General features: G+C 43.6%; 1 protein-coding gene across 1 annotated transcript in view; it reads left to right on the forward strand.

The window, feature by feature from the left end:
* The window catches only part of LAPTM4B (lysosomal protein transmembrane 4 beta), a 94,893-nt gene that overhangs the window by 27,086 nt on the left and 40,214 nt on the right, over nucleotides 1–27,593 (forward strand). The window contains exons 3-4 of the mRNA XM_005291628.5: nucleotides 10,855–10,928; nucleotides 11,951–12,073. Coding sequence (XP_005291685.3) covers nucleotides 10,855–10,928; nucleotides 11,951–12,073 — 197 coding nt within the window. The remainder of the gene's footprint in view (nucleotides 1–10,854; nucleotides 10,929–11,950; nucleotides 12,074–27,593) is intronic.

Here is a 27,593-nt window from a genome sequence, read left to right on the forward strand (position 1 = left end):
GGCTTAAGGATACAAAGGTTTTCAGTAGTTAGGTTTAGAGTCCTTTAGGCCAATGTAATATTTACCCTTCCTGGACAAAGCATTAGCTTTGCTATTTTTGGTTCTTGGAGGACAGGCGATTGCGAAACCAAAGAGCAAAAAGAATAAGGCCCATTGAAGTTGTTGCTGGCTAAGGGCCTTGGCTGTACATAGATATTCAAGGTTCTTATTGGTGTACACCTGGACAGGATACTGGGACCCTTCTAGGCAGTGGCAACAAGGTGGTCTTAATTTGTTCTTCGGGTGGGTATTTCCTGGAAGAGAAGGCACACAAATGTAGCAGTTGTTGAGTACCATGCCTTGGGGATAGCACTCTGATTACCAAGTTGGAAGTCTCCACTTCAGTGATGAAGACATGTAAGATGTTGGGGTGGACCAATATGGAAATGGTGGAAAATGTGAGTTTTAATTGCTTGAAGGCCTGCTATGCCTTGGGAGAGCAGAGGAACTTGCAGGTTTTGTGGAGCATGGCAGCAAAAGGGGCAATGTGCTCCAAGAACTTTGGGATAAACCACCGATGGAAGTTTGCGAACCTCAGAAAACTTAGTTCACAAACATTTCGTGATGCCACCTACTCAAGGACTGCCTTTACCGTGCACAGGTCCATTTCGATACCAGCATGAGATAGGATGAACCCTAGGAATTCTATGGAGGACTAATCAAAGGCACATTTTTTCTAGCTTAGCATAGAGGCCTTGTTGGCATAGCTGCTTCAGGATGGAATGGATGTGCATGTTTTGTTCGGCACTGTCTGAAAAAATAAGTACATCATCCAGTTATGCTACCATGTATTGGTCCAGAATGTCCCAGAATACCTCATTAACAAAATACTGGAATGTTGTGGGTACATTCATCAAACCAAATGGCGTCATGAGATATTTGAAGTGACCATAATATGTTTGAAAGGCAGTCTTCCATTTGTCTCCAGCTCTAACACGTACTAAGTTGTATGCCCTCTGGAGATCTAGTTTTGTGGATACCCGGATGGCGCTCGTGTGGTCCATTGGCTCAGAGATTAGTGATAATGGGTCTCTGTTTCTATTAGTGCCCTGATATAGGGTCCGATGGTCCACATGTAGTCAGAGGCTTCCATTCTTTTATAACGAGGAAGACTGGCGCCTCCACAGGCAAAGGGAATTTATGAATAAAGTCCTGGGCTAGGTTCTCCTGAAAGTAGCTGTGCAGCTCGGCTGGTTCAGGCTCTGACATGGCGTATATCCACTCAAACGGAGTGTTGACCCCTGGTTATAGCTCGATTGGGCAATCATAGTCCCTGTGCGGAGACAAGGTGTTTGTGGGGTTTTTTTCAAAGACATTTTTAGTTGGTATTTTGATGGAAGTCAAGGACCAGAATTAGCAGGCAGCTCTGCTGAGCTAGCTACCCTGTGAGATCCCTGGGGGCAGAATTCTGAGAGAAATTCAATTTTTAGTTTGCATCAGCCAATAAGGGGGTTGTGGCAGGCCAACCACAGGATATCCAGGATCAGAGGGAAGTGCGGGGAATGGCTGGCACTGAACTGTAGGGTCATTTGATGCCCTTGGAATAGTAACTTTGAGAGGAACAGTTTCTGTGGCCACTGGCCTGGAAGATAAAAGTGGCTCGTTGATACTTTCTACCAGGTCTGGAATGGCCTTGGGCCACAGAGGAATCTGTAGTGCCCAGGCTGCCTCTGCATTGTTAAAGTTGTCTGCTGCATGAGAGTCGGTAAAGGTCTGCTGCAGAGAGAGTGATTGGCGAGGCTCCAGGATTCATAACTTGACTGGTACTTGTAGGTGCAGTGCCAGTCGACAGGAACCAGCATGTGCTCCCATGGGGACCTCAGTTCGGGTTTCAGGGGGATACTCTGTCAGGATGCCCAGGCTAGCCCCCTTCACCAGCCCTGGGCTGTTTCCTGGGTTCCTTGTGGGGCAACTGGAGATAGCATGGCCCAGCTCCCCATAATAGTCACACACATTAAGGCTTTGCCAGCACGCTCTCTCTTCAGGGGCGAGTTGCTGGTGGGTCAGGTCTGTCTGCATTGGCTCAGCTGGTGAAGCAGAATCCAATAGCAGGAGGTACAGTTGTGACACCCCTCTCTTTTCTTCCTGTCATTCATGTAGGCGATTTTCAATATGGATTACAAGATCTGTGAAGATGTCCAGACCCACTAGGGTCCCAACTAGGGCAAGTTCATCCTTAACCTTGTCCTGTAAGCTCCATCAAAACTAACATAACTAGGCCCCCTCATTCCATTCCATGTCCAATCTGAGCTGCTGGAAGTGAGCTATGTAGAAGGTGTCTATGCCCTACCCTTGTGGAGTTTCCACAGGGTGGCTTCAGTGGGGGGGGCGTGGTTGGGGTCGTTGAAGACTGTGGATATTGCCCCCTGGAAGGCATCCTAGTTAGATAGAACTGGACTGTTGGCCTCCAACAGGAGAGAGGCCCAGTTCAAGAACTCCCCTGTCAGCAGGCTGACTACCAAGCCTAACTTGGTACAGCCAGGAGCATACAATTGTGGTTGAAGCAAGAACAAGAACTGGCATGGTTTCATGAAGCTACATTTGAAGTGGCTGCCATCAGAATGCTTTGGCAAAGGGATAGCAGGTCCCAGCTCAGGTGACAGCACAGCCAGACAGGCTCACAGCGTTTTCCATGTGACGTTGATGGTCTTGCTCCCACAATGCCTGATCCCCAATGGCTAGCTGCACGTTCTGCACCTGCGGTGCTCTGTTATCTGCCTTTACATGCAGGGTATTTCAAATTCCACCAGGTCCAACCTCTGGTGGGCCGACTTAGAAGTTGATTGTGGTCTGAGGAAGCTGTAGGGACTGGATGTGGTGGTCATGCCTAATGGCTAGAGTCCAGCACCTGGGACCAGAGCTGGGGTCAGAGTCAGGTGCCAAGCCAACGATCAGAGCTAGAGACAGAGTTAGATGCCAAGCCAGGGCACAGAAACAGGGACCAGAGGTGTGGCAGGAAAGCAGGAACCAGGAATAGACAGGAGTCTGGGATAAGGACAACAGGAACCAGGCACAGGCAGAAAGGCAGGACTCTGAGTCTGGCAAGTAGGCAGGGTCTGTAGTAGCAACCAGCCAAGGATTCCTCTAGTTGTTCAGACAACTTCACCTGTGACTCTTTCTGGTTTAAGTAGAGCCTCCCAGCTAATCAGTGGGACTGGACATTTCACTCTATCAGGAACTTTATGGGTGGGGCCCTTTGCTTGCTAGAGCATTGGTTTGAGTACTGCTTGGCGACCCACAGGCCCAGGTTTGAGGCCCATGATCCCTCACAGATCCAGATCAATTTATTTTACCAAAACCTTCTATCCTCTTACGGGGTGTAATGGGGCTCACTCACCTCTTGCAAGCATCCCCTTGGCCAAGTGCATGTATCTGCACACTTTCCTTCTGTGGTGTGTCTTCGATGGCTCAGCCCTCCCGCCGAGTCATACTCTGTGTGATGAAAGCAAAGCAAAACCCCGTCCCGGATACAAGTCCAACAAGGGTGTCTCTCAGTGCCCTCTGTAACGTCTCCTACAAGTTATCCCTTCTCCGGGATAGAGCAGTGCCCCAGGGCTCCCTCCCTGGTGACAAAGTCTTCACCCTCTTAGGGCCTTTCTGGCCGCAGCTCTCCAGTTGGGCCACTGTAGTTCAGTTCCCCTTCTGGAGTGCCTCTGTGTCCAGGCCACTTCCCGCAGTGGCTAAAGAGGATTGAGGGTGTGGGGGGTGGGGAGAGAACTGGACCCACCCACTACTCCAAATCCCAGCCCAGGGACCCTGTAGATAGCAACTGTCCACTGTGTCCCTTTATCTAAGTTGCACTGCTGCTCTAATTCCCTGGGCCACTTCCCTGCGGCCCTGTGCCATCTTCAGCCTTACCTCGGGGCCTTGTCCTGATGGAGTCCCCGCAACCAGGTCAGGGATTCTTCTTGCTCTCCCTGGTTTCTGGCAGCGGTACCTCGTCGGACGGCCTGCAGCTTCCTCAGCCAGCCACACACCATCCATGCTCCTTCAGCTCTAGCAAGGAACTGGAACTTACTCTGGCCCTGCAGTTCTTCTTATAGTGACCTTCTGGGCCCTGATTGGCTGTGTCCCACACAGCCACTCTAGGCAGCTTGGAGGACCCTCTCCACTGCCCTTTTCTAGGGTGGGGGTGGCAGGGTGACCAGGCCTCTAGCAGGGGGCCTCAGAGGATCTGATATACTCTGTCACATGGGGGAAAACACTTTTTTCTTCCATTAATATTTGTGAGTTTTTAAAAATTAATTTTTAAAGTTGATAGGAAATCATCTTATCTTAGGTGATAGTTTTAAAACTAAGATCTTTGTATCCATATTTCTGTAGCTACTTTCCTGCTGATTCATAAAACAATATTCTGGATCTAAGTGATTGACTATTGCACTAAACACTTCACTGCAATAGGGAGGAAGCTGTTTTCATACACTAAGCAGATGGGACAAGGTGTATATATTGTAACACAAGTGCTTATAGTAAAAGGCCTAGGCCCTTGCATTGCTCTGGTTGAATTCCACAGGAATTTTCCCATTGACTTCAGTGTCTCTGAATGTGAAAATTAGAGAGAGCTTTCATCAGAGCCTCTATTGTGTCACTTCAAGTGACATATCAAAATGATGTTTATTTTCACACATTCTTTAAGGTTCATATGCCAAAAGTTAAATATTAGGGGCTTACTACTTTTTTAATAGATTTTTTCCAATCAAAACACTTCTTTTTTATATGATTTGGTTTAAGATAGTAAGGGCTATAACAGTTTCAAATGGAACCTAGCTGAAATTGACATATTAAAACTGACTATCTTGTCCTAATTCTTCGAGATTAACCTTGCAATGATTGCCATCAGTGTGCGGTTTATATAGTTGACATTAGAGGGCTGCCAGTGCTGGAGGCTTTAAAATAGTAATTCTGTTTTGTAATACTGTAGCTGTCAGACCAACTACATTTGGGTTTTTCATCTAGATTTGAAAATCCCGTTTTCTCTGTGTCCTTCAGAGATGAATTCTAAAAGAGTAAAAGGATGGCTTGTAGGCTGAGTAACCTCACATCCATTTGAGAATAACTGAATGTGAAATGTTTCCTAATTACGAATGGACCTTGAGAATTCTCCTTTCATTCTGTTCTTTTGCTTGCTTGGTTTTCACGCTTTATGAAGTATAGGCGGATAATTTAATTCATTTGCTATTCAAATTACTTTCAATCTCTGTTCAGAGAGGGTTTTTTTAAATTTATGACTAGGATTGTTTAAACCTTGGTATTTTCTGTTTGAGATAAAGTACTCAGGCAAATGTTCACATTAATATTCTCTTCACACCTTGCCCTTTTTTACTGGTCTTGTTCAAAAGAAATATTTCCTATATTTGTTGCATGTTTTATATGAAAAACATGCACAATACATAATATGTTTGAAAACTACAAAATCCATCAATTGTCATGTTTTTTAGGGCCTTGTGTTCTGTTGGGTTTCAACCAATCTGTTTTTGTGAGTAAAATTTTGCATTCCAAAATCATTGCCTACTTGTTTTTGTTTTTTTGTTTTTGTTTTTTTGCTGGCAATGAATTCTAGGTAGAAGTATGATAGATTTCTAATTATTAGTATTTGATACCACATTCTATTGCCAGCACAAAATTGAAGGCACAAGTTGTGGGTGCAAAATTGTTGTTCCCCGCCTCCCAAAACAGACGTCACATCACTGAAAATCAAGCCTTCAAGTTTCAGGTAGATACAAACCTGTCCACGATTAGTCATGATGGGGGAAATCCTGGCTCTATTGAAGTCAGAGCGGGTTTTGTGATTGACTTCAGTGGGGCTAGGATTGTATCTTTTTGTATTTGTAGTTGGGAGTAAGTGTGGCTTATGGAGCACTTTCAAACTTCCCTTTACAGTAGTTGAGAAAATTCCTATTGCACTCAGGACACAGTTTCTTCAAATGTTCTAACTTTGTAAACATCAGTATGACATAGTTGCTCCCAATGAATTGAGGAAACATTTATAAACTGTGGGATTGTGAAGGACTATTGCATGCTGGAGGATCTGAAGTGAACAGGGGGAGGGTGGGGTTCACATGGCCAATTGAGGGTGATGTTTCTCCTTTCTATTTTGGAGACAGGAAAAGGACGTGATAGGAAAGGAACGTAATTTGGCAATCTGTAACTCTCTCACACACATTCCTGAGCTAAAGGTGACCAAGGGAAAACTCGAGGCCTCCTATTTGCACTTGAGATTGGCACTACTGGGTTCAGTAGACTGAGCCCTTGAGAGAAACACCCCTATTTTTAGGGACCCTGTGAACACATAAGAATTTGCAAACTAGATCAGGGAGTGCTGGAGATGTGAGTGCTGCCCTGTGTACTTGTTTGGGTTTTTAAAGTCTGATATGCTGCATAAAGGGAGTGGAAATACCTGTAAATAAACCTGAAATTCCAGAGGGTTTGTTGGCATAACATGAGACTCCTGCTCAGTTTGCCTATCTCCATAGACCATGACCCTGACATGTTAATATCACAATAGTTATGTTGCTTCTCCGGTCTTGTTACTAGTATTGTCTAACTGTTATAAATAAAAATGTGTTATTTATTTATGTATTTGTTACTTATACAGTGCCATATATGTACATGATACTTTATGAAGCAAATGAAGATGGAGGGTGAAATCCAGGCTCAGTGGAAGTAAATGGGAATTTTGCCATTGACTTCAGTGGGGCCATGACTTCCCCCGTGTCTCTGCCCCAAAATGCTTACATGTCTAAGTTAAGATGAGAACAACAGAAAACTATTTAAATGGCTTCAAAATAGTAATATTAGCTGAAGTAAATAACCAGACTTAGTTTAAAGAAAAAACAATATCCCTATCCTTCATGTTCTCTCACCATTTTTTTCTTCCTTCTTTCACTGGTGCTCTGTGCATAATCTTGGGCAGCTTCCAAGCAGTGGGTCTGTCATGACAGGGAGCAGCAGTGCAGAAGATGCACACAGTTCAGAGCTTGGAGGAAAGGGGTACTGGTTTTGATGGCTGGAGTCACCCTTAGTTGTGAGTCAAGGAGGAGATCTAGGACTCCAGCAAGTGATGAGACAGTGGATTAGAGTTCAGTGGCTGTGTTAGATCCAAGCTCAAGGATTTGAGATTTTCCATGTTAGCTACCATCATCTATTTACTTCTCCCTCTTCCCTGCACCTGTAGCACTATCTGCCACTCTCAGGCCTTTTCGCCCATTTTCAGGGTAAGCAATCCTGTGAGTGAGAAAGGTAGTAAGATCAGGAGAGTGAGTGGGATGGTTACTGCATTCAGGACCCTGAAGGAAGCTCCAGTCTCAGGGGCAGCTCCTGCTGTGCACCTGGATTGCAAGCCTGTGCTTCCTGCAGGTGCTGTCTTTCCATTTTCTTTCCAATTTTCACTCCTGGTCTCATTCCCAGGACTGATCATGTTGCAGACTCTCCGGATGAATTAGGCTGAATATGTGCATTGTTGCTGTGTGTCGTGACAGAACTCCTGGCAGGAATCTGCCAGCAGTCCTGGGTAACATCAACTGTGTCTTCTCCCTAAAGTAGGAAGTAAAGACAATCAGAAAAATATGATCTAATTTCAAAAATTAAGGAGATTTCTTTTAAAATGCACTGATTGGGTCTCCTACTGCTTGTATTAAAAAAAGGGCTCCAAAAATCTGCTTTAGGTTGTCAATAATAAATATGACACAGAAACAGTACCAGTACATCTCAGCTGATAATCACTAACACAATAGAATGTATTGCATGGTTAGTTACTATGGAAGAGCACTCAAGGGTACTTGTTAATATGCTAAATATCTAGTTTTAATTCTAATTAATTTAAGCTAACAGAACTCAAAAGAGCTGATGAGCATTTGAATAAGAAAGAGCCTGCATGAGCCAACTAGGGCTTGACGTAGCTCGAGAGAGAGAGCGCGCAATCAGATCAAAGCAGAAGTGTCACATTTTATAACAGTTTCTGGGGCTCTGGCATTGAAATGACACTGATGTCACTAGTAGAACAAGTCCTATCACCGTGCTACGTTGGTCATAAATTAAAACTAAGAACAATTTCTGCTCAAAACAATGAAGGAGTGATTGGTCTTTGTGATGGGGTCTACAGGCCCCACAGTGAACCAGGGCTCGGAGTAGAGCAATACTGGGCCAGGGTGGCCCCACCCCTCAACAGGTTCAGGGCATGTTCCCAGTGGAGGGACAGTTTAAAAGGACCCTAGTTGGCCCAGGAAGGTGAAGGTGCAATTTGCTGCACCAGGAAGCAAGGCTGATGCTGAGAGCTATGTCAGAAGTGGCAACAGCTTTGTGAAGGTCGCTCTAGGATTTGGACTCTCCACTCTTTGGGAGCTAAAAGCACTAAAAGAGATTAATTGAATAGGATGCTGAAAGACCAAGGATTGTTCTCCTAAGCCAGCGACCGTCCCACCCCAAACTGAGGAGCTCCAGACTGGTAGGAAGTGACCTAGGGGAAAACATAATTTGGGGTAGCTCAATAACTGGGCCAGATGTTTTGATAAACCCTTAGGGCCTTGGGTCAGGACCCAATAGAATGGGTAGGCTTGGGTCCACTTCTGGGGGAGCAATCTTAGCATGCGGGGCGAGCGGTTAAGGCTGCAGCCGGGGCACCCTCTGGGATGACGAGGCTGGCAGAAACTGTACGATCATGCCCTGACCTCTGGTCATTGGACCTTCCTGCTACAGTCTTGAAAATGGATAAAGTGAATTGGCCGGGGATGGGTAAGAGCTTGTCCTGGGAGATGGGCACTGCTGGATCCAGATTGAAGAGTTTTAATAATGAAAGTCTGCGACTGATCAAAGAAGAATCAGATCAGGACAGGTGAGGAGAACTATCACGAAGTCTAAACCAATCCCTTTCCTTAGTGTATTCATACCAAGCTCAAAGTCGTTTTAAGTTTAAAGTGATGTATTCACTGGCATGGTACTGAGTAGTTTGTGTAAATGAGCAAAGGTAACAGCAAAAGGAGGAATGCAGGGTTGTGGTTCCTACTTAACATGGCCGTGCTTTGCTGGGTGCTTTTTTCTTCTCGAGTTAATCAGCATCTCTATAAATAAAATATACCCCATGGGTGAGTCAAGATCTCTAGGTGCTGGGTTCCCTGCATATCATGTTCCCTCTTCTTTCTTTCCAACCTTTGCTAGTGCCTCAGAAAAATGGATGCAATATCCACACATTCCCCATCTTGCATTTAAACTTTCTTAAAGGTGGGCAAGTGAAAAAGTGTATCAAAAGGTCTGGGATTAGGGAAGCAAAATATAGATATCCTTCTTACAACTCCCATCAAAACCTTAAAATATGTCAAGTTTCTAACAGTTCTACTTGTGCCACCTTTTCTGTTGTGCATGCACACACAAAAACACACAGATCTTTTCAGGTAGTTTCTTCCCAAACTTCTGCTATTCATAAAAGCGATATTAGATACATATACATCTTAGTTTGTGTGGTGGTTTTGTTCTGAGTGAGGGTTTTTAAGTTATTTAAGCTATAAGATGCCTTTGGCTGTTTTGCCTGGTTTTATAAAGTGCTTTTTCTTTTCTTTAAGTTGCCAGTGACCTTTGAGCATTGGTGTATTCATCATGACAAAAACACGGAAGACAGTAGCTGTGTATTCATTTTGATTTCTTTTCAAGACCAATGTTAGCCTGGCCATCCTTTCTCTGAGTTGCAAAACAGAATCTGAATTCCATAGGTAAAATCCTGGCCCCAGGGGAATCAGTTTTTGAGTTTGATTGCATTTGTCATGAGCTGATCGCTCTTAGACTAGCTAGTGCCTCCGCATAGGCAACATATACTCCACTAATCAAGTGTTCCCCAAACTCTTGAAAGCTGAGCCCCCACTTCAGGAAAATGAAATTGATCACACCCTCTCTGTAACATCACTATATGTTAAAGGCCTCTGTATCTTAATGTGTACATCATCCATCACGGGATGGGCTATGCACATTTCACATTTGGAAGGCTTTTTTAGCAACTATAATATCTACAGCAGAGGTGCCAAACTCATTTCATGTGGTAGGTCTGCCACTTGGCATTGGACACATTCAGCAAAAATAATTGAAATAGTAATAAAAATAAACCATGTTGGTAAGTACTTACATTCACCCTTTGACTTGTTGATATTTCCTTTTCTTCAACTTGCCAGGTTGGGGTATCTGCTCTCCAGCATTTTCAGTGCCATTTTCCCTCGTCTGGACAAGTCTTTTTCTGTCCGACTTATGCCTCTCTAGTGCCTCTTAAACACGACCAAGTGGTTCTATACCTGCACATGAGGCTTGGCTTGATTGCTGTGCCAGAGTCTGAGATTAATACATGCAGCAATTTACATGCATTTCATAAGGTCTAACACTAAACACTTTGTTATAAGTCCAATACCTATCTTAACCCTACCAACGCACAGGTGAAACAGACTGGTTTCCAGCAATGAATTTGTCAGTGCTTGGCCAAGGCCTAAAGCCTTGGAAAGAGCTGGCACTTGGTCTGCCACATCACAATGTGGACTCAGGATTGTGCAGACAAGCCCAAAGATTTATGGGAAGTCCTTGGGCTGGATGAAATTGTTCTGTGGGCAGGATCCTGCCAGAAGGCTATAGGTTTGACACCCCTAGGTAAAGCGGTGCTTTTGGAGGGGTGGGGGGGGAACCTGAGACAATGGTATGGTGTGTCAGCACCTCCTGCCTTCCCACCTAGTCTTTTGTCCACAGCGGCATGCAGTACACTGTGGGAAATGCTGCATTAGGCGATTGGCAAAATAGCAAAGCAGAGCTGCATATTTACCTGCAATCACTTTAATTTATCTATTTCAGATATGTGCATTGCCACTGCAATTTCTCTCCTTATGATTCTGATCTGTGCGATGGCTACATATGGAGCATATAAGGTAATTGATCAGATTAAACAAAAAAGTTGATCTTCATACACCTGAATCATTCTGCCTATGAAACTCCTAACAGGCAGAAATTTAAAACCTGGTCTCCTAACATTTTGTTGTTGTTTGTTGTAAGATTTATATGACAATTTCATTTCTTCTGCGAGATTATAGGAAACCCCTATGTTTGTTGAGATCTGTTTGTGTCAAGTGATGCCATGCTGATTGGGGGAGTGCAAGACTAAGGCTGTCTCTACACTATGAAACTTACAGTGGCACAGCTATACCGCTGCAGCTGTGCCCCTGCAAGGTCTCCCCATGTAGCCGCTCTATGCCAGCAGGCAAGCTCTCCTGCCGGCATAATTAAACCACCCCTAATGAGTGGCAGTAGCTATGTTGGCAGGAGAGCGTCTCCCACTGACATAGCGCTGGTCATGCCGGTGCTTTTGTTAGTGAACTTTTGTTGGTCAGGGTGTGTGTGTGTGGGTGGGTGTGTTTTTTTTCCCCACACACACCCCTGACCGACAAAAGTTTTACCAACAAAAGTGCTAGTGTAGACATAGCCTAAGATTGTCTAACTGTATTCATTGTCTGCAGCTTCAAATGTGAGATCTTTTAGTACATTATGGGCAAACTTTAAATACAAATGGCCAAATCTTGGTTTTTATAAAAGTGAATGGAATTTTTTCCCATTCACTTCCCTGGGACTAGGATTTGTCCCAAAGAATGCATTTATATTAATCCCACTCAAAAGTTTGGTATTTTAGGAAGCCAAGTCAGTACTATTCGATTGATTGATTTAAACCTGTTCCTGTATAAATTCTCAGTAGACTCATACACTTTAATTTATCTCAGCTTTGCTGCCCAGCATCTTTGGCTGCATATAATAATTTTAACAGATTTAACAAGTAATTTTCCCCCTGGGAAACATAGTTAAAGAGTATTTCATTTCATTGTGTGAGTTGCACTGTGGATTTTTGAAACATAAGGAAATAATAGTTATACTTTAACCTGCAACAATTTTTTTTTTATAGCAACATGCAGCCTGGATCATCCCTTTCTTCTGTTACCAGATCTTTGACTTCGCCCTCAATACACTGGTTGCCATCAGTGTGCTTGTTTATCCAAACACAATTCAAGACTATCTACGACAGCTGGTAAATCACTTGAAGTGAACAGTCATTTTCATGATCTAGAGAAAAAGTTGGAAACACATTTCATCCTCTATTCCAATCCAAGGCTTTTCCACTGACTTCCTGGGCAGCCTTTGGCAAGTCATGCCCCCTCTCAGCCTTACTTTGTCAATCTGTAAAATGGGGTATTTGTTTACAGAACTGCCGCAAGGCATAAGCAGCTTAGGGCCCCATTCAGCTCAAGGGGACCCCCTATTCGCTTTTTATTATGTGTTGGGGGGGGCGCAGAGGGGCAAAATATTCCTTGGTAGGGCCCCAGTGGGCTAGCACTGCCTCTGCTCATTTAATTACCTCACAAGAATGTTGGAAGGACTAATTAGTTAAAATATTTGTATACTGTCTTGAAGTTTTACATGGCTATATAAGCGTGAACATGATTAAAAGGCAGAGTTGCCTGCAATAGCAGGGGACTGGATTTGATGATGGAAGCCAGAAGCCAAATAGGGAGATATTTCTGTAAGAGATCTAGAGAGAAGGGGGCGAGAGGAATGAGTAGTGTCTGGGTCATTGTTAGGCTGATGCACAACTATCATTCCTCACCCAGAAGTTTCTGGAGGGCATGGTGGTTTTGGGCATGCTCAATAGGTTCCCTATAGCTGGACTCCTAGACTCCAGGGCAGCTGCTTTATAAAAGGACATGTGACCTGCGTGGGTTGGGAGAAGCAAAGCAGGTTGTTTTCTCTAACTTTGAATCATTTTGCAGCTGTTGGTTAACTTTCCAACACAAAGAAGCACTGGCAGTGTTATAGAAAATTTTCCCTCACAATTTCCTCTAATTTCTTCCATTTTAATTGTATACCTGGAATGTAGTTTGATTTTATCCAAATTGTCTTAGTTAAATTGTTTTCACCGATATAGTTCACCAACTTTTTTTAATATTAATGAATTTATTTATTTAACTGTGATGATGGGAATAGAGTAATCTATATTTTGCTAGTCTCAGTTTTGTATTTTTCTTGTAACAGGGCTTTTCATTTATATACTTAATACTGATTCGTGGGTTCAGGGCCGGCTCCAGGCACCAGCCGACCAAGCATGTGCTTGGGGCGGCACCTTGGGCCGGGGCGGCGCTCAGGTTTTTATTAATTTATTTATTGGGTGGGGGCTGGCGCGGCGCAGCGCTGGGGGGGCGGGGGCTGGCGCAGTGCTCGGAGGGGGCGTGGCTTCGGGCGGCCTGGTGTTCTGGGGGGAGCGGGGATTCAGGCGGCGTGGTGCTGGGGGGGGGCGGGGATTTCAGTGGCACTGGGGGGGGTACGGCGGCGTGGCGCGGGGGGGAGGGGGCAGCACTCTTCTCTTTTGCGTGGGGCGGCAAAAAAGTTAGAGCCGGCCCTGCGTGGGTTAATTAGTTAGCTAACTAGAAAAAACAATGAGGAGTCCTTGTGGCACCTTAGAGACTAACAAATTTATTTGGGCATAAGCTTTCGTGGGCTAGAACCAACTTCATTGAGTGATTCCACAGTCCAGCAGACGAGGAGAAAAAGTCTGCATGAATTCCATTTGGGGGTTTCTGCAAGCAAGAGGAGAGAAGATATTGTTGCACTGCTTTTGACTCAGCAGATTGTATAGAGTTGGTGAATAAAGACTAATTTGGGGGGGGACTCAATCTAAGCTTTTGGAACTCTGAGTTACTTCTCACTGTTTGTGTGGATTAATCCCTTTCGATTTACTGTTTTTGTTTATCTTCACAGTTATACATAAATATAATGTTTGTGGATGATCAAGTAGCCTGGTTATGTAGTAGAAATTAAGCCTCTATTATTATTATTTATTTATTTAGTATTATAAGATCTTATAAAGTTGGTACTTAATTCTTAAGTTCATTCCTTTTTGTTCTTGTACAGTCTTTGCTGAAAACCCTCAATTGTTGTATTCTGAGTCACCATGTGCTTTTCTATAGGAGTTGTGTTTAAGCACTGGGACAGTGGTTCTCAAACTTTTGTACTGGTGACCTCTTTCACATAGCAAGCCTCTGACTGCACCCCCTCCTTATAAATTAAAAACACTTTTTTATATATTTAACACCATTATAAATGCTGGAGGCAAAGCTGGGTTTGGGGTGGAGGCTAACAGCTTCCGACCCTCCCCCCCCCCATGTAATAACCTCGTGACCCCCTGAGGGGTCCCGACCCCCAGTTTGAGAACCCCTGCTCTAGGAGAAGCGCGGTGAAGTAAGCTCTAGCCACCAAAAGGTTACAGGACTGGAAGGGGCACCTTGTCATTATGTTCCTAAACATCATTAGCATTATTTTATGTTGGAGAAGGAGTATATTGAGAGAAGCAGATGATTAGAGGATTGATACTGGATTCAGAATCATTGGTTGAAATCAGCCCAGTTCAGTTATCATTATTTCATGACTATTTGGTTGTCTGTGTGAACGGACTTGGTGGTTTCAGCCCAGATTCTAGTTGGCAAGAGTCTGCATCACAAAAAGCAACTATTCCATTTGGCAACTTCATTGTTAGGAGTCTCAGGAGAAAGTCCAGGGGCAGAGGGCTTGTTGTTACAAGAAAATGTTATAGCAAAGTTTAACTGGCTGAATACTATTTGCCCTGATCTATGCAAGACAGCCAATCAGCCAGCATCAGATGAGCCAATGTGCTTTTCAAGCACTGTTTTCTTGTGAAGACAAGCCTTGAATGGGCTGACCTATCCTCACCCCAAGAGTTGGCCCCTTCCAGGTCAGGGTTGAGACAGAGTTACAGAGCACAGAGTGGAATCTTAGTTTGCATCTGTCTCACAAAGTTTTCCTGGAAAATTTTAATTCAAATTGGCTTGGATATGAATTCTGTCATGTAGATGGAAAACTAGCTAGAGAACTGTAAATAAAGAGTAATGAGAAGCAGCAGGCAGAGTAATGATAAACACTAGTGTATCATGTCAGTGAGAGTGGGGTATCGCAGGAATCTTGCTCTCCTAAATATCCTCTGTAGTGATCAGGATGCAGGAGTAAACAGGCCATTCTAAAGAAATTCACAGATGAAATTACACTTGGAAGTGAAGGCAGAGGAATAAGTCAAAAGACAAATAGATTACAAACGTGGGTGGGAAATAACAAAATAAGATTCAGCTTGGAAAAATTGAAGTCAGTGCATCTATGATAGAGGAAAAAATAATCCAAATCACAGATGCAATGGAGGGGAAGTACCTGGAGATAGACGTAATGATCGAGAAAAAAGACTGTCAAAGAGAGAAAGAAAGAGAACTTCTATCTGTTCTCCCTCTCTTTGATTTAAGAGAGACAAAGCTATTAATTGTGTAGGTTATTTTACAGAAAACTGGATGCCAAAGTGTTACAAACAATGCCTGTACATGCAATATGTTTGTCTTCTAAAATTATGTATCCGGGGATGTGATTTTTGTGGATTGAGAGGGCTTGGCAAACATGGTTAGGAGAAGGGGCATAGAATAGCCTGTTTAATCTGTGTTTTTTTATTACAGTGTTGATTTTTGGCTCTCTGAATATTTTCATATCTGTTTTTGTGCACGTCTAGGTGAAATGCAAGGGAACCCCTATGGTCTTGGTGCAGGCTTACTAGTATTAGAGAGATAATTTGCCATGCTGGCAAATTATTCTCTTACAGAATTCCAGAAAACTAGCAGGGAACATACTTGTGCTTTTGCTGTTTTCATCACATTTTAGTTGCAAAAGGATTTTTGTCTACATTCCTGGAAATGACACTAATATTTAAAAAAAATTTTTTTTGAGAGAATCTTCAGACTCCCTCCCCTCCTGAAGCATCTAGTGCTGCTCTTGGAGAGACAATACTGGACTAGATGGAGGATGGGTGTTATACAGTGTGGCAATTCCTACCTTTCCTCCACCTCCCAGCCACAAGAACGTCATCTCTCTTGCTTGACTGGCTACAGGTCTGGCTATAGATAAAAATGATAGGATAAAAAAATCATAATGCCACATCATTTTTTAATCAAGCTGTCATGCAGTCCAATAGACTACATTCAGTGGTTGTACCTCTGCTTGTATTGCTCTGGTGAATTGAAAGGTGTGGAACCTTCAGGTGCACAGGGCTTGTGAGGTTCTTAGGGCTCCAAGTTGCCACTCCCCTCAGATGAAGTTCAAAGTTTTTGTAGCTGGTTTGTGGTATTAACCCTGATATTCTGTGATTCTATGATAAGTGTTTGCATGTTAAAAGCATAATGAATGTTTTATTTATATAGCACGGTGGGCATTGATAGTTCCGTATAAATAATAGTTATAATAATAAACTCAGCTTTGGCATGTGTAAGCAGTACTCACTTTAAAGATGAAGAAGTTAGGTGATAAATGTATTTTAAGAACTAATGGCTTAAAATTTATTTTATAAACTATAATTGCAACAACCTCCCTCCCATCTCCCCCAAATCCCTTGCCTAGCCAAATTTTTATATTTGCCCCCAATTTTATAACTCAAGAACTCCATGTTTAAATATGGAGTGAATTCTTATTGAACAGCTATAAACCTTGAAGTATAAAAGTCCATTAGAATTTAACAGAAAACAACCAGCTGTTTTATCGGGGTTTTTAAAGTCGTGCTATGAATTCAATAGATAATTACATCCCTACTTTAGAATTCTATAGGCTGACTAAAAAAAAAAAAAATCTAAAATATTTTCTATTTGATTTAAAGGTTTTTAAGAGTAATTTCTATTTATTGGTTTCATCCCTATTCTATCCTATAGGACGTTCCTGTAAGGATTTATAATAAAAGCTGACAGCCTTAACTGAAGTGTCACAAAGCAACATCAATCAGATACACAGTGAAGCTATTTAACACACTTGATTTGAAATGTACCATTAAATTAGCTGATGAGCTTTACCGTTTCTATACATTAGTAAAAACCAAGCTTGCATATGTTGTTTTCGGAGCACGTTTTCATGCCTGTGGCTTAATTCATTACATATAGTGTACGAGACGACAGAAGAGTAAGAGTTTAATTTTAAGGTTTTAGAAAGTACATGTATCAAAGCTTTAATGAGGATAAAGAAAAAGAGTATGCTTTAGGTCAAACTACTTTAAATAATTACTATTAAAATAAATAGGGTGCTGTTTGTTTTAAAAGTGCAATACAAGTACAAATTTAATATGAATTAAACAGTCTCTATTAAATAGTTACAGTGCTAAAGATCAGGGAGTCTAATGTAGGTTAGAACTATCGGTTTAGGGCTGACAACCAGCACAGAACATTTCAACCATCAGATTTGTGGTTAGAGTAACTGCTTATTTTACATAATTCTTTGTGCTGTGATGCTCTTGCAATTTATGGAACATTTTAAAAGGATATATTTGTGTGCAAGTACACATGAATGACAACTGGCTTCCAAAGGTACCCAAACTGCTAAAAAGCAACATTCAGTGCAGGCTGACATCAGAAAATTGCATAGTGCATGTGGAAACAATGTCACGTTTCAGATACATGGTGATGCTAACAAAAGGCCTACTTCTGTCATCTCCTATGTCGAATGGTGCCTTATTCCATGCATAGTTCCATGGAAATTATTTGGAGAAATTATATAGTAAAGTCCAATTCAATGTGCCTAAGGCTGGCAGATCTATGCCCAAAGCAAGCAGATTTAACAATCCTGCAGGTTCAGACAGAAGCAAAGAGAAGAGGTGAGCTCAGATGGGCTGGTTTTTGACCTACCAGTGACCACAGGCAGCAGAGAATTAGGAATGCCATTTTAATAATGTCTTTGGTTACTGCCAAAAAATTCTATTAGCAGATGTGTACATTTTTCCAGATGTCTATTACTAAAGTCTCTTCAAGGATTGTCCCTGAAAGAGCTGTGTTCCACACAGCATCACTCCCCCACCCCTTTACAGTGACAACACAGTGACAAGTGCCATAAAAATGCCTAGAAGTAAATACACAAACCCTAGTCCTTCACCCCCTTCTTCCACCTGGAGGTTTTCCCAGGCTTTGGCCAAAGGGATCTGGCCAAGCTCAATTCAAGGCTTATTTATAAGTTATCTTGAGAGACAGTTCTTAAGGTACCCAGAACTGAGAGTCACCTGGTTATCCCTCCCCTGCCTCTGATAAGAGGGAGACTTGCTTGTGCTTAACTGGGTGTCAGATCCCTGACACCACCAGCGTATTAGCCACCCAAGCACTCTCCTCTGGGCTATGCTAGCTCTTGCTTTGCCTTGCAGGTTAAAAAACAGGTGCACCCTAATCCCCAAGCCCTTTGAAATATTCCCCTGTGATATCCAACCCCTTATCCCCTGAACACTGACAGAAATACCAGTTCTGCTGCCAGTGGTCAGGATCAGCTCCTAGCTTAATATCACAGCACTTATCTGTTGATACTGAAAACAAGGATAAGTTTATTACAAAGATTCAAGTTAATGGAAACAAAATGTTACATATAAAACAAAAGCATAACATGCTTTCTAGAGATTAAATTTAACAGGTAACCTCCTGCCTAAAGAAGTTTCTCTGCCTAAAGAAGTTTCTCACCCTAAATGTCCTTTGCGGCGTTTCAACCAAGCCTGGTTGTGATCCCATTTTCATAGCTGTAATTGCACTGCCCAACTACTGCCCAGGTGAAGGATAAAGGAGTGTTTTCCTTGGTTTTTCCTTATATCCCCCAAAGTTCATGGTCTCTACCTCGGTCAAGATAACCCCCTCTCCAGTGTGCTGCCTCCCTGTTGATTTCACATCCACCAGTTTGAGTTTGTATGTACATGGGGCTTCCATTGTGTTGTCTTCCACTGCTTATTTACATGTCGACTGAGAGGCAGGTGAAAAGAACATCTTTTGTCTAATAGAAAGCCTGTTTGTTCAGTCTGCCTTGATAAAATCTTCAGGAGCATATTTTCAGTATAAATACGCAACTTCTTATATAGTATCTGTCCCTACGTTTCACAGCAATACTAATGACCAGCGTGATTCTGGCTTTCATTTAAGACCTCACGTGGCATTCTTTGGTGAACCAGAATGTACATACCAGAGTCAGGATATTCTTGGAAACCCTTTGCCAGTTGGCATCGAGGGGCTGGTTCTTAGGGTCAGGCTTTCTCCTGAGGGTTGTCCATCTCCCTGAAAGAGTTGTGTTCCTAGCAGCATCACTCCCCACATTTACAATGATACCACAGTGATAAACGCCATAAAGATGCCTAGAAGTAAATACACAAAATCTAATCCAGGGGTCCTCAAACTGGGGGTCATGCAGTTATTACATGGTGTGTGTGGGGGGTCACGAGCTGTCAGCCTCAACCCCAAACCCCGCTTTGCATCCAGAATTTATAATGGTGTTAAATATATTTTAAAAGTGTTTTTAATTGATATGCGGGGGGTGGAGGGGGGGGGAAGGTCGCACTCAGAGGCTAGCTATGTGAAAGGGGTGACCACTACAAAAGTTTGAGAATCACTGGTCTAATCCTTCACCCTCTTCCAACCCTGAGGTCTACCCAGGCTTTTGGCCAAAGGAACCTGGCTAAGATCCCTTCAGGGCTTATTTATCATTTATCTTGAGGGGTCACACTCTGTGCAGCATGACTCTCTCTCTCACCTCCAGGAGACAAAGGTATTACTTACCGTTTTAGTCTAACCATAATGCTAAAAAAAAAATACAAAATCTGTCTAGTAAAAATATGAAGGAGATCAGAAACCTTCGATAAAGTGACCTTCACCTCTCCCTTTTGCTTCTGCATGGTCAAATTGAATGAATTAAATAATCCTGTTTGGGCACAAATCTGCGAGCCTTACGTACACTGAACTTTACTAAGCAAGTACTCCAGTTAATTTCTGTGAAACTACTCACAGAATTAGGTGCAACTACAAATCCGCATTTCCCATTGATAATATCTACCGTTATCAACACAATGTAATGTTTGAGCCTGAACCTGTTTTAAAGACTTTGTATCCTTCTCTAAATAATTGCATCAGTATTTTGCCAGCAGGTCCATCAGCTAAAAACTGGTCCATGTTCTCCCTTGCAAAGAGCAGACAATGTTATCAACTAGAGTGGAGTTACTTTCAAAATCCTATTGCTGTGCCTGTATACTTTGTGGGAGTGCTCAGAAGAGCACAGTACGCCAGTAATCTGCTACTTGCACTGATACCCTGATCATCTTCAAAGTCCTGATTTCAGTTTATATAGCCCATAGGATAGACCACTGCTATCTCACTGTCTCTCCTTCTGGCACCGCAAAGACAATAATTGCCTAGCATACTAGGTTTAACAGAGCCCCAATATAAACCTGAGGTAACCAGAGGTAAAGTCTCCTCAACCGCAGACCAAAGCTCTCAGAGGAGATCAGGAAGTATCCAGTTCTTCCCATTTTCAGGTCACTCACCGCTTTACCACAGCATACCCCACAGAGCCAGAGCAGGAAAAAATCTAGCTGTGTTCAGGAAGCAGCCAATGATTAGACCAAGAGCAGGACGGAGACGTTGTCTGTCCTCCTCGACAGTTCTTACTGGGTTTATATCCTTGTATGACACATGGGCACTACAAAGGTGCTTTAGAAATGGAGAGTGGACTGCAGAGAGCAGGTTGCTGCTTCTGCCAAGGCAATCCACTATGAGTTCAAACTGCAGAAATGCTTTTGGTGGTGGCAGGCCAAGGGGACTCAAAGTGATTGGGAAACCAATATTATGGGGAAATTGTTCAGCCCAGCTCCCATGTGGCTACAGACAGTGTAGCAGAATGCTAAAACTGTAATATACTGTTCAGCCACTAGGAGGCACTGTAAACTACCTTGTCTATGTATTAAAGCAGGGGTTCTCAAACTGGGGATTGTGGGGGTCATGAGGTTATTACATGGGGGGGTCACAAGCTGTTAGTCTCCACCCCAAACACTGCTTCACCTCCTGTATTTATAATAGTGTTAAATATTTTTAAAGTGTTTTTCATTTATAAGGGGGGGGGTCACACTCAGATTTGCTGTGTGAAAGGGGTCCCCATTACAAAAGTTTGAGAACCACTGTATTAAAGCATTTTATTATGCACACATCTGGTGTGTACGTCACTCCGAAACAAGCTCTGTAGCCAGTCCATATCTGGTAGAGGAACATGACATGGTGTCAAAAGCAAACTAGTGCCCTTCTTTGCCCTTCTGAGTTAGAGATCAACATCAGCAGAAGCTACTGGATATAGTCCGGCACATAGGTGCTGGCTTTTTCCTTTGCCTGGGCGGGCTCAACCCCGGCCCTTCCCCCACTCCACCTCTTCCCCCAAACCCTTACTCCTGCCTCTTTCTGCCCAAGTTGTTATGTGTTCAAGTCATATAATTAGAAAGCTAGTACAATTCCGAGACACTTAACAGACAAAGAGCATGAAAGCATAAATAGTAGGGATGTAAAACTTAGGCGGAGATGTGATGCAATGCTAAATTGTATTATACTGGTCAGCCACTAGGTGGCAGTGTGTGTAAAAATACCTTATTTAAACTAACCTGAGTCATACCTGGCAGTGATTAAGGATTTTAAGATGAACACATGTGGTATCTTACTCAGAAGCAAGCTCTGTATGCAGTCTATATATCAGGGATCGGCAACCTTTGGCACGCGGCTTGCCAGGGTAAGCACTTTGGCGGGCCGGTTTGTTTACCTGCCGCGTCCGCAGGCTCGGCCGATCGCGCCTCCCACTGGCCGCGGTTCGCTGCTCCAAGCCAACGGGGGCGGTGGGAAGCGGTGGTCAGCACATCCCTTGGCCCGCGCCGCTTCCCTGTGCAGGAATATGACAGACAATCTAATTCTGATTTATATTAAAGTACCTGTTCTCTGCTCTGGCTGTGTAAAGGGACATTAAAGTGAGCATGAATTCACTGCCACATTAAGGTCACCCTTTATGCTGCCAGAGCAGTTATGAGAGAGGCCTTACTATAAATGAGAATCAGGCTCAGAATATTTGTCAGACTGAATGCAACCTAAAAAGCAAGCACTGTCCACAGGTAATGGCAGAGAGGGGGATATCAGGGACCTTAGGAGGTCATCTAGTACAACCCCTTGCTCAAAGCAGGACCAATCCCCAACTAAATCATCCCAGCCAGGGCTTTGTCAAGCCTGACCTTAAAAACCTCTAAGGAAGGAGATTCCAACCACCTCCCTAGGTAACCCATTCCAGTGCTTCACCACCCTCCTAGTGAAAAAGTTTTTCCTAATATCCAACCTAAACCTCCCCCACGGCAACTTGAGACTGTTACTCCTTGTTCTGTCATCTGATACCACTGAGAACAGTCTAGATCCATCCTCTTTGGAACCCCCTTTCAGGTAGTTGAAAGCAGCTATCAAATCCCCCCTCATTCTTCTCTTCTGCAGACTAAACAATCCCAGTTCCTTCAGCCTCTCCTCATAAGTCATGTGCTCCAGCCCGCTAATCATTTTTGTTGCCCTCCGCTGGACTCTTTCCAATTTTTCCACATCCTTCTTGTAGTGTGGGGCCCAAAACTGGACACAATACTCCAGATGAGGCCTCACCAATGTCGAATAGAGGGGAATGATCATGTCCCTCAATCTGTTGGCAATGCTCCTACTTATACAACCCAAAATGCTGTTAGCCTTCTTGGCAACAAGGGCACACTGTTGACTCATATCCAGCTTCTCGTCCACTGTAACCCCTAGGTCCTTTTCTGCAGAACTGCTGTCTAGCCACTCAGTCCCTAGTCTGTAGCAGTGCATGGGATTCTTCTATCCTAAGTGCAGGACTCTGCACTTGTCCTTGTTGAACCGCATCAGGTTTCTTTTGGCCCAATCCTCTAATTTGTCTAGGTCCCTCTGTATCCTATCCCTACCCTCCAGCGTATCTACCACTCCTCCCAGTTTAGTGTCATCTGCAAACTTGCTGAGGGTGCAGTCCACGCCATCCTCCAGATCATTAATGAAGATATTGAACAAAACTGGCCCCAGGACTGACCCTTGGGGCACTCCACTTGATACCGGCTGCCAACTAGCCATAGAGCCATTGATCACTACCCGTTGAGCCCGATGACCTAGCCAGCTTTCTATCCATCTTTATAGTCCATTCATCCAGCCCATACTTCTTTAAGTTGCTGGCAAGAATACTGTGGGAGACCATATCAAAAGCTTTGCTAAAGTCAAGGAATAACACGTCCACTGCTTTCCCCTCATCCACAGAGTCAGTTATCTCATCATAGAAGTCAATTAGGTTAGCCAGGCATCACTTGCCCTTGGTAAACCCAGGCTGATTGTTCCTGATCACTTTCTTCTCCTCTAAGTGCATCAGAATTGATTCCTTGAGGACCTGCTCCATGATTTTTCCAGGGACTGAGGTAAGGCTGACTAGCTTGTAGTTCCCCGGATCCTCTTCCTTCCCTTTTCTAAAGATGAGCACTACATTAGCCTTTTTCCAGTCATCCGGGACCTCCCCCGATCACCATGAGTTTTAAAGATAATGGCCAATGGCTCTGCAATTACATCCGCTAACTCCTTTAGCACCCTCAGATGCAGCGCATCCGGCCCTATGGACTTGTGCTCGTCCAGCTTTTCTAAATAGTTCTGAACCTCTTTCTCCACGGAGGGCTGGTCACCTCCTCCCCTTGCTGTGCTGCCCCATGCAGTAGTCTGGGAGCTGACCTTGTTCGTGAAGACAAAGGCAAAAAAAGTATTGAGTACGTTAGCTTTTTCCACATCCTCTGTCACTAGGTTGCCTTCCTATTCAGTAAGGGGCCCACACTTTCCTTGACTTTCTTCTTGTTCCTAACAACATACCTGAAGAAACCCTTCTTGTTACTCTTAACATCTCTTGCTAGCTGCAACTCCAAGTGTGATTTTGGCCTTCCTGATTTCACTCCTGCAAGCCTGTGCAATATTTTTATACTCCTCCCTAGTCATTTGTCCAATCTTCCACTTCTTGTAAGATTCTTTTTTGTGTTTAAGATCAGGAAGGATTTCACTGTCAAGCCAAGCTGGTCACCTGCCATATTTACTATTCTTTCTACACATCGGGATGGTTTGTTCCTGCCACCTAAATAAGGATTCTTTAAAATACAGCCAGCTCTCCTGGACTCCTTTCCCCCTCATGTTATTCTCCCAGGAGATCCTGCCCATCAGTTCCCTGAGGGAGTCAAAGTCTGCTTTTCTGAAGTCCAGGGTCCGTATTCTGCTGCTCTCCTTTCTTCCTTGTGTCAGGATCCTGAACTTGACCCACTGTCTCCCAGGTTCCCATCCACTTTTGCTTCCCCTACTAATTCTTCCTTGTTTGTGAGCAGCAGGTCAAGAAGAGCTCTGCCCCTAGTTGGTTCCTCCAGCACTTGCACCAGGAAATTGTCCCCTACACTTTCCAAAAACTTCCTGGATTGTCTATGCACCGCTGTATTGCCCACCCAGCAGATATTGGGGTGATTGAAGTCCCCCATGAGAACCAGGGCCTGTAATCTAGTAACTTGTTAGTTGCCGGAAGAAAGCCTTGTCCACCTCATCCTCCTGGTCTGGTGGTCTATAGCAGACTCCCACCACGACATCACCCTTGTTGCTCACACTTCTAAACTTAATCCAGAGATTCTCAGTTTTTTCTGCAGTTTCATACTGGAGCTCTGAGCAGTCATATTGCTCTCTTACATACAATGCATCTCCTCCACCTTTTCTGCCCTGCCTGTCCTTCCTGAACAGTTATTCCGCCAGGTCTCTGTTATTCCAATCACATCATAATTCCTTGAGTGTGCCAGGACTTCTAGTTCTCCCAGCTTGTTTCTCAGGCTTCTTGCATTTGTGTATAGGCACTTAAGTTAACTTGCTGATCGTCCTGCTTTCTCAGTATGAGGCAGGGGTCCTCCCCTCTTGCGCTCTCCTGCTTGTGCTTCCTCCTGGCATCCCACTTACCTCAGCGCTTTGGTCTCCTTCCCCAGTGAACCTAGTTTAAAGCCCTCCTCACTAGATTAGCCAACCTGCTTGCGAAGATACTCTTCCCTCTCTTCGTTAAGTGGAGCCCGTCTCTGCCTAGCATTCCTTCTTGGAACACCATCCCATGGTCAAAGAATCCAAAGCCTTCTCTGTGTAGCCATTCATTGACTTCCACGATTCGACGGTCTCTACCCGGGCCTTTTCCTTCCATAGGGGGGATGGACGAGAACACCACTTGCGCCTCAAACTCCTTTATCCTTCTTCCCAGAGCCACTTAGTCTGCAGTGATCCGCTCAAGGTCATTCTTGTCAGTATCATTGGTGCCCACGTGGAGAAGCAGGAAGGGGTAGCGATCTGAGGGCTTGATGAGTCTCGGCAGTCTCTCAGTCACATCGTGAATCCTAGCTCCTGGCAAGCAGCACACTTCTCGGTTTTCCCGGTCGGGATGTCAGACAGATGACTCAGTCCCCCTGAGGAGATAGTCCCCGACCACCACCCGCCTCCTTCTCTTGGGAGCGGTGGTTGAGGAACCCCCCCTAGGACAGTGCATCTCATGCCTTCCAATCGGTGGAGTCCCCTTCTGTTCCCTTCCCTCAGATGTATCATCTAGTCCACTCTCCGCATTTGTACCTGTGGAGAGAACATGAAAACAGTTGCTCACCAGTATCTGCATTGCTGGTACATGGACGCTCCTCCTTCTTCTTCTGGAGGTCACATGCTGCCAAATTTCTTCACCGTCCTTCTGTCCCCACTGCGCAGCCTGCTCTGATTCTTCAGAATGTTGTGCCCGTAGAAGCATATCCTGACGTCTATCCAGGAAATCTTCTGCACAGGCCACATTTTAATTAATGCACAAATAGAATATCCAGCTGCAAACTCGTGAACTAATTTTTGCCACAGACAAGTCAAACCTTGTATGACATTTCACATTTTTCCCCCCCTGAGTTCTACCCCATCAGTTGTGCACCCACCAAGCTCTTGTTCTGAAATTTGTCTCCCAGGCCTTTTCTGTACTAGATTTTCAGTTACTGCTATAGCTGCAACACTAGAAAGCCCTAGTGTGGATATATATTCTATATGTATAGCTTACCCTAACAGTGCAAATCACACTGTGGTGGTGTAAACTGTGTGCCGATAAGGAACTGGCAATGGTGAAATCCCAGTTTGGACAACAGGAAAGCTAACATTCGTCAAATTGATAAACTGAATTTCTTTGAGTCTCATCATGTTTCTGCTTTCTATCTCATTACTGTGCATTAAAATATGGCCCTCTGGTCTTATTTCACATATTAATTCAGTCTTTAACCGTATCACCTGTATAACATGCCTCATCAGTGTCATGATTCTAGCTGAGAATAATGCCCTTCAACCTACAAATAATCTCTCCCCATACCTACCTTTCATACATGGAGACCTTTGGTGCTATCTTCAGTCTTGTTGCAACACAATATTTCTTTCTCCCAGGTTGACATGTTGATCTTGTGCTCTCGGTTAGCCTTCAAATAGCCTCTTCGTCATAGGGAATATGTGGGACTACCAAGTGGGGGCATGGCTTGAGCTTTCACACTAATCGGGAAGTGTTGAAAAAGATCTGATTGCACAGTACTGCTGCCATAGAGCTCAAATTTACCTGAATGAGGCATAGCCCACATGGAAGGAGACCTACGGAAGTCCATCCTGAGGCTTTATAGTCAAAACAGTGGGGAAAATGTCATCTGAGAAGAAATTATCCTGACCGTCATTCTGTAAAATTCCCATTAGATTCAACTCTTCAAAAAGTCACCTATTTTATACTTATTGATGCTTATTGTAGCTTGCTCTGTTATTTCCATAGAATCTGAAATTTCAATTGACTGACACTTAAAGACAAGCCTGGACCTGATGAATAGCACCTGCTGCTGTTGAATTTGGCTAGCTAATGGTTCATGGCTCTAGCAGATGTTCCTGCTCTTTAAACAAGTAGGAACTTTATTGGTCGTTTCCTTTTTCCCACCTCCCCACCCTCTCTCTTTCCCTCAGAGGAACAAATTCCAGCACAGTTGAAATCTGGAAATATGCCATTTGGGTTTGAACAAAATACGGGCTTGACACATATCCAATCTCAGAACTGTGACAGAGGTTCTCTGATATCAGAGAGTCTAACATGACAGAAGTGTCAGTCTGAGTCTTCATTCCAGTTACAAATTGGTTCTAGTTGTTGTACTAAAAAAAAAAAAAAGTTCAGTAGCAAAGAAATTATATTCAGGAAATTTTATTGTAACTGTTCATAAGTCTGTCTTCAGCAGCCAATAAGGTAGACTATCTAACAAAGTACAAGACCCCACAGCTGTAGTCATGAAGTACATTCCATGGCATGAAATCTTTTAAGTTTCTGCATTTTTTAAGGGTTTTTTTTGTTTGTTTGTTTTTGTTTTTCATCAGGTCTCTTATCAACACACTTCTAGCTCCTTTTGGGTCTCTGAGTAACTACAGTAGAATCTCAGAGTTACGAACACCTCGGGAATGGAGGTTGTTCCTAACTCTGAAATGTTTGTAACTCTGAACAAAATATTATGGCTGTTCTTTAAAAGGTTTACAACTGAACATTAACTGAATACAGCTTTGAAACTTTACTATGGAGAAGAAAAATGCCAGTTTTAACCAACTTAATTTAAATGAAATAATCACAGAAAGTTTCTTTAC

Source organism: Chrysemys picta, chromosome 2, assembly GCF_011386835.1.
Source record: "Chrysemys picta bellii isolate R12L10 chromosome 2, ASM1138683v2, whole genome shotgun sequence".
Classification (NCBI taxonomy): Eukaryota; Metazoa; Chordata; order Testudines; family Emydidae; genus Chrysemys; species Chrysemys picta.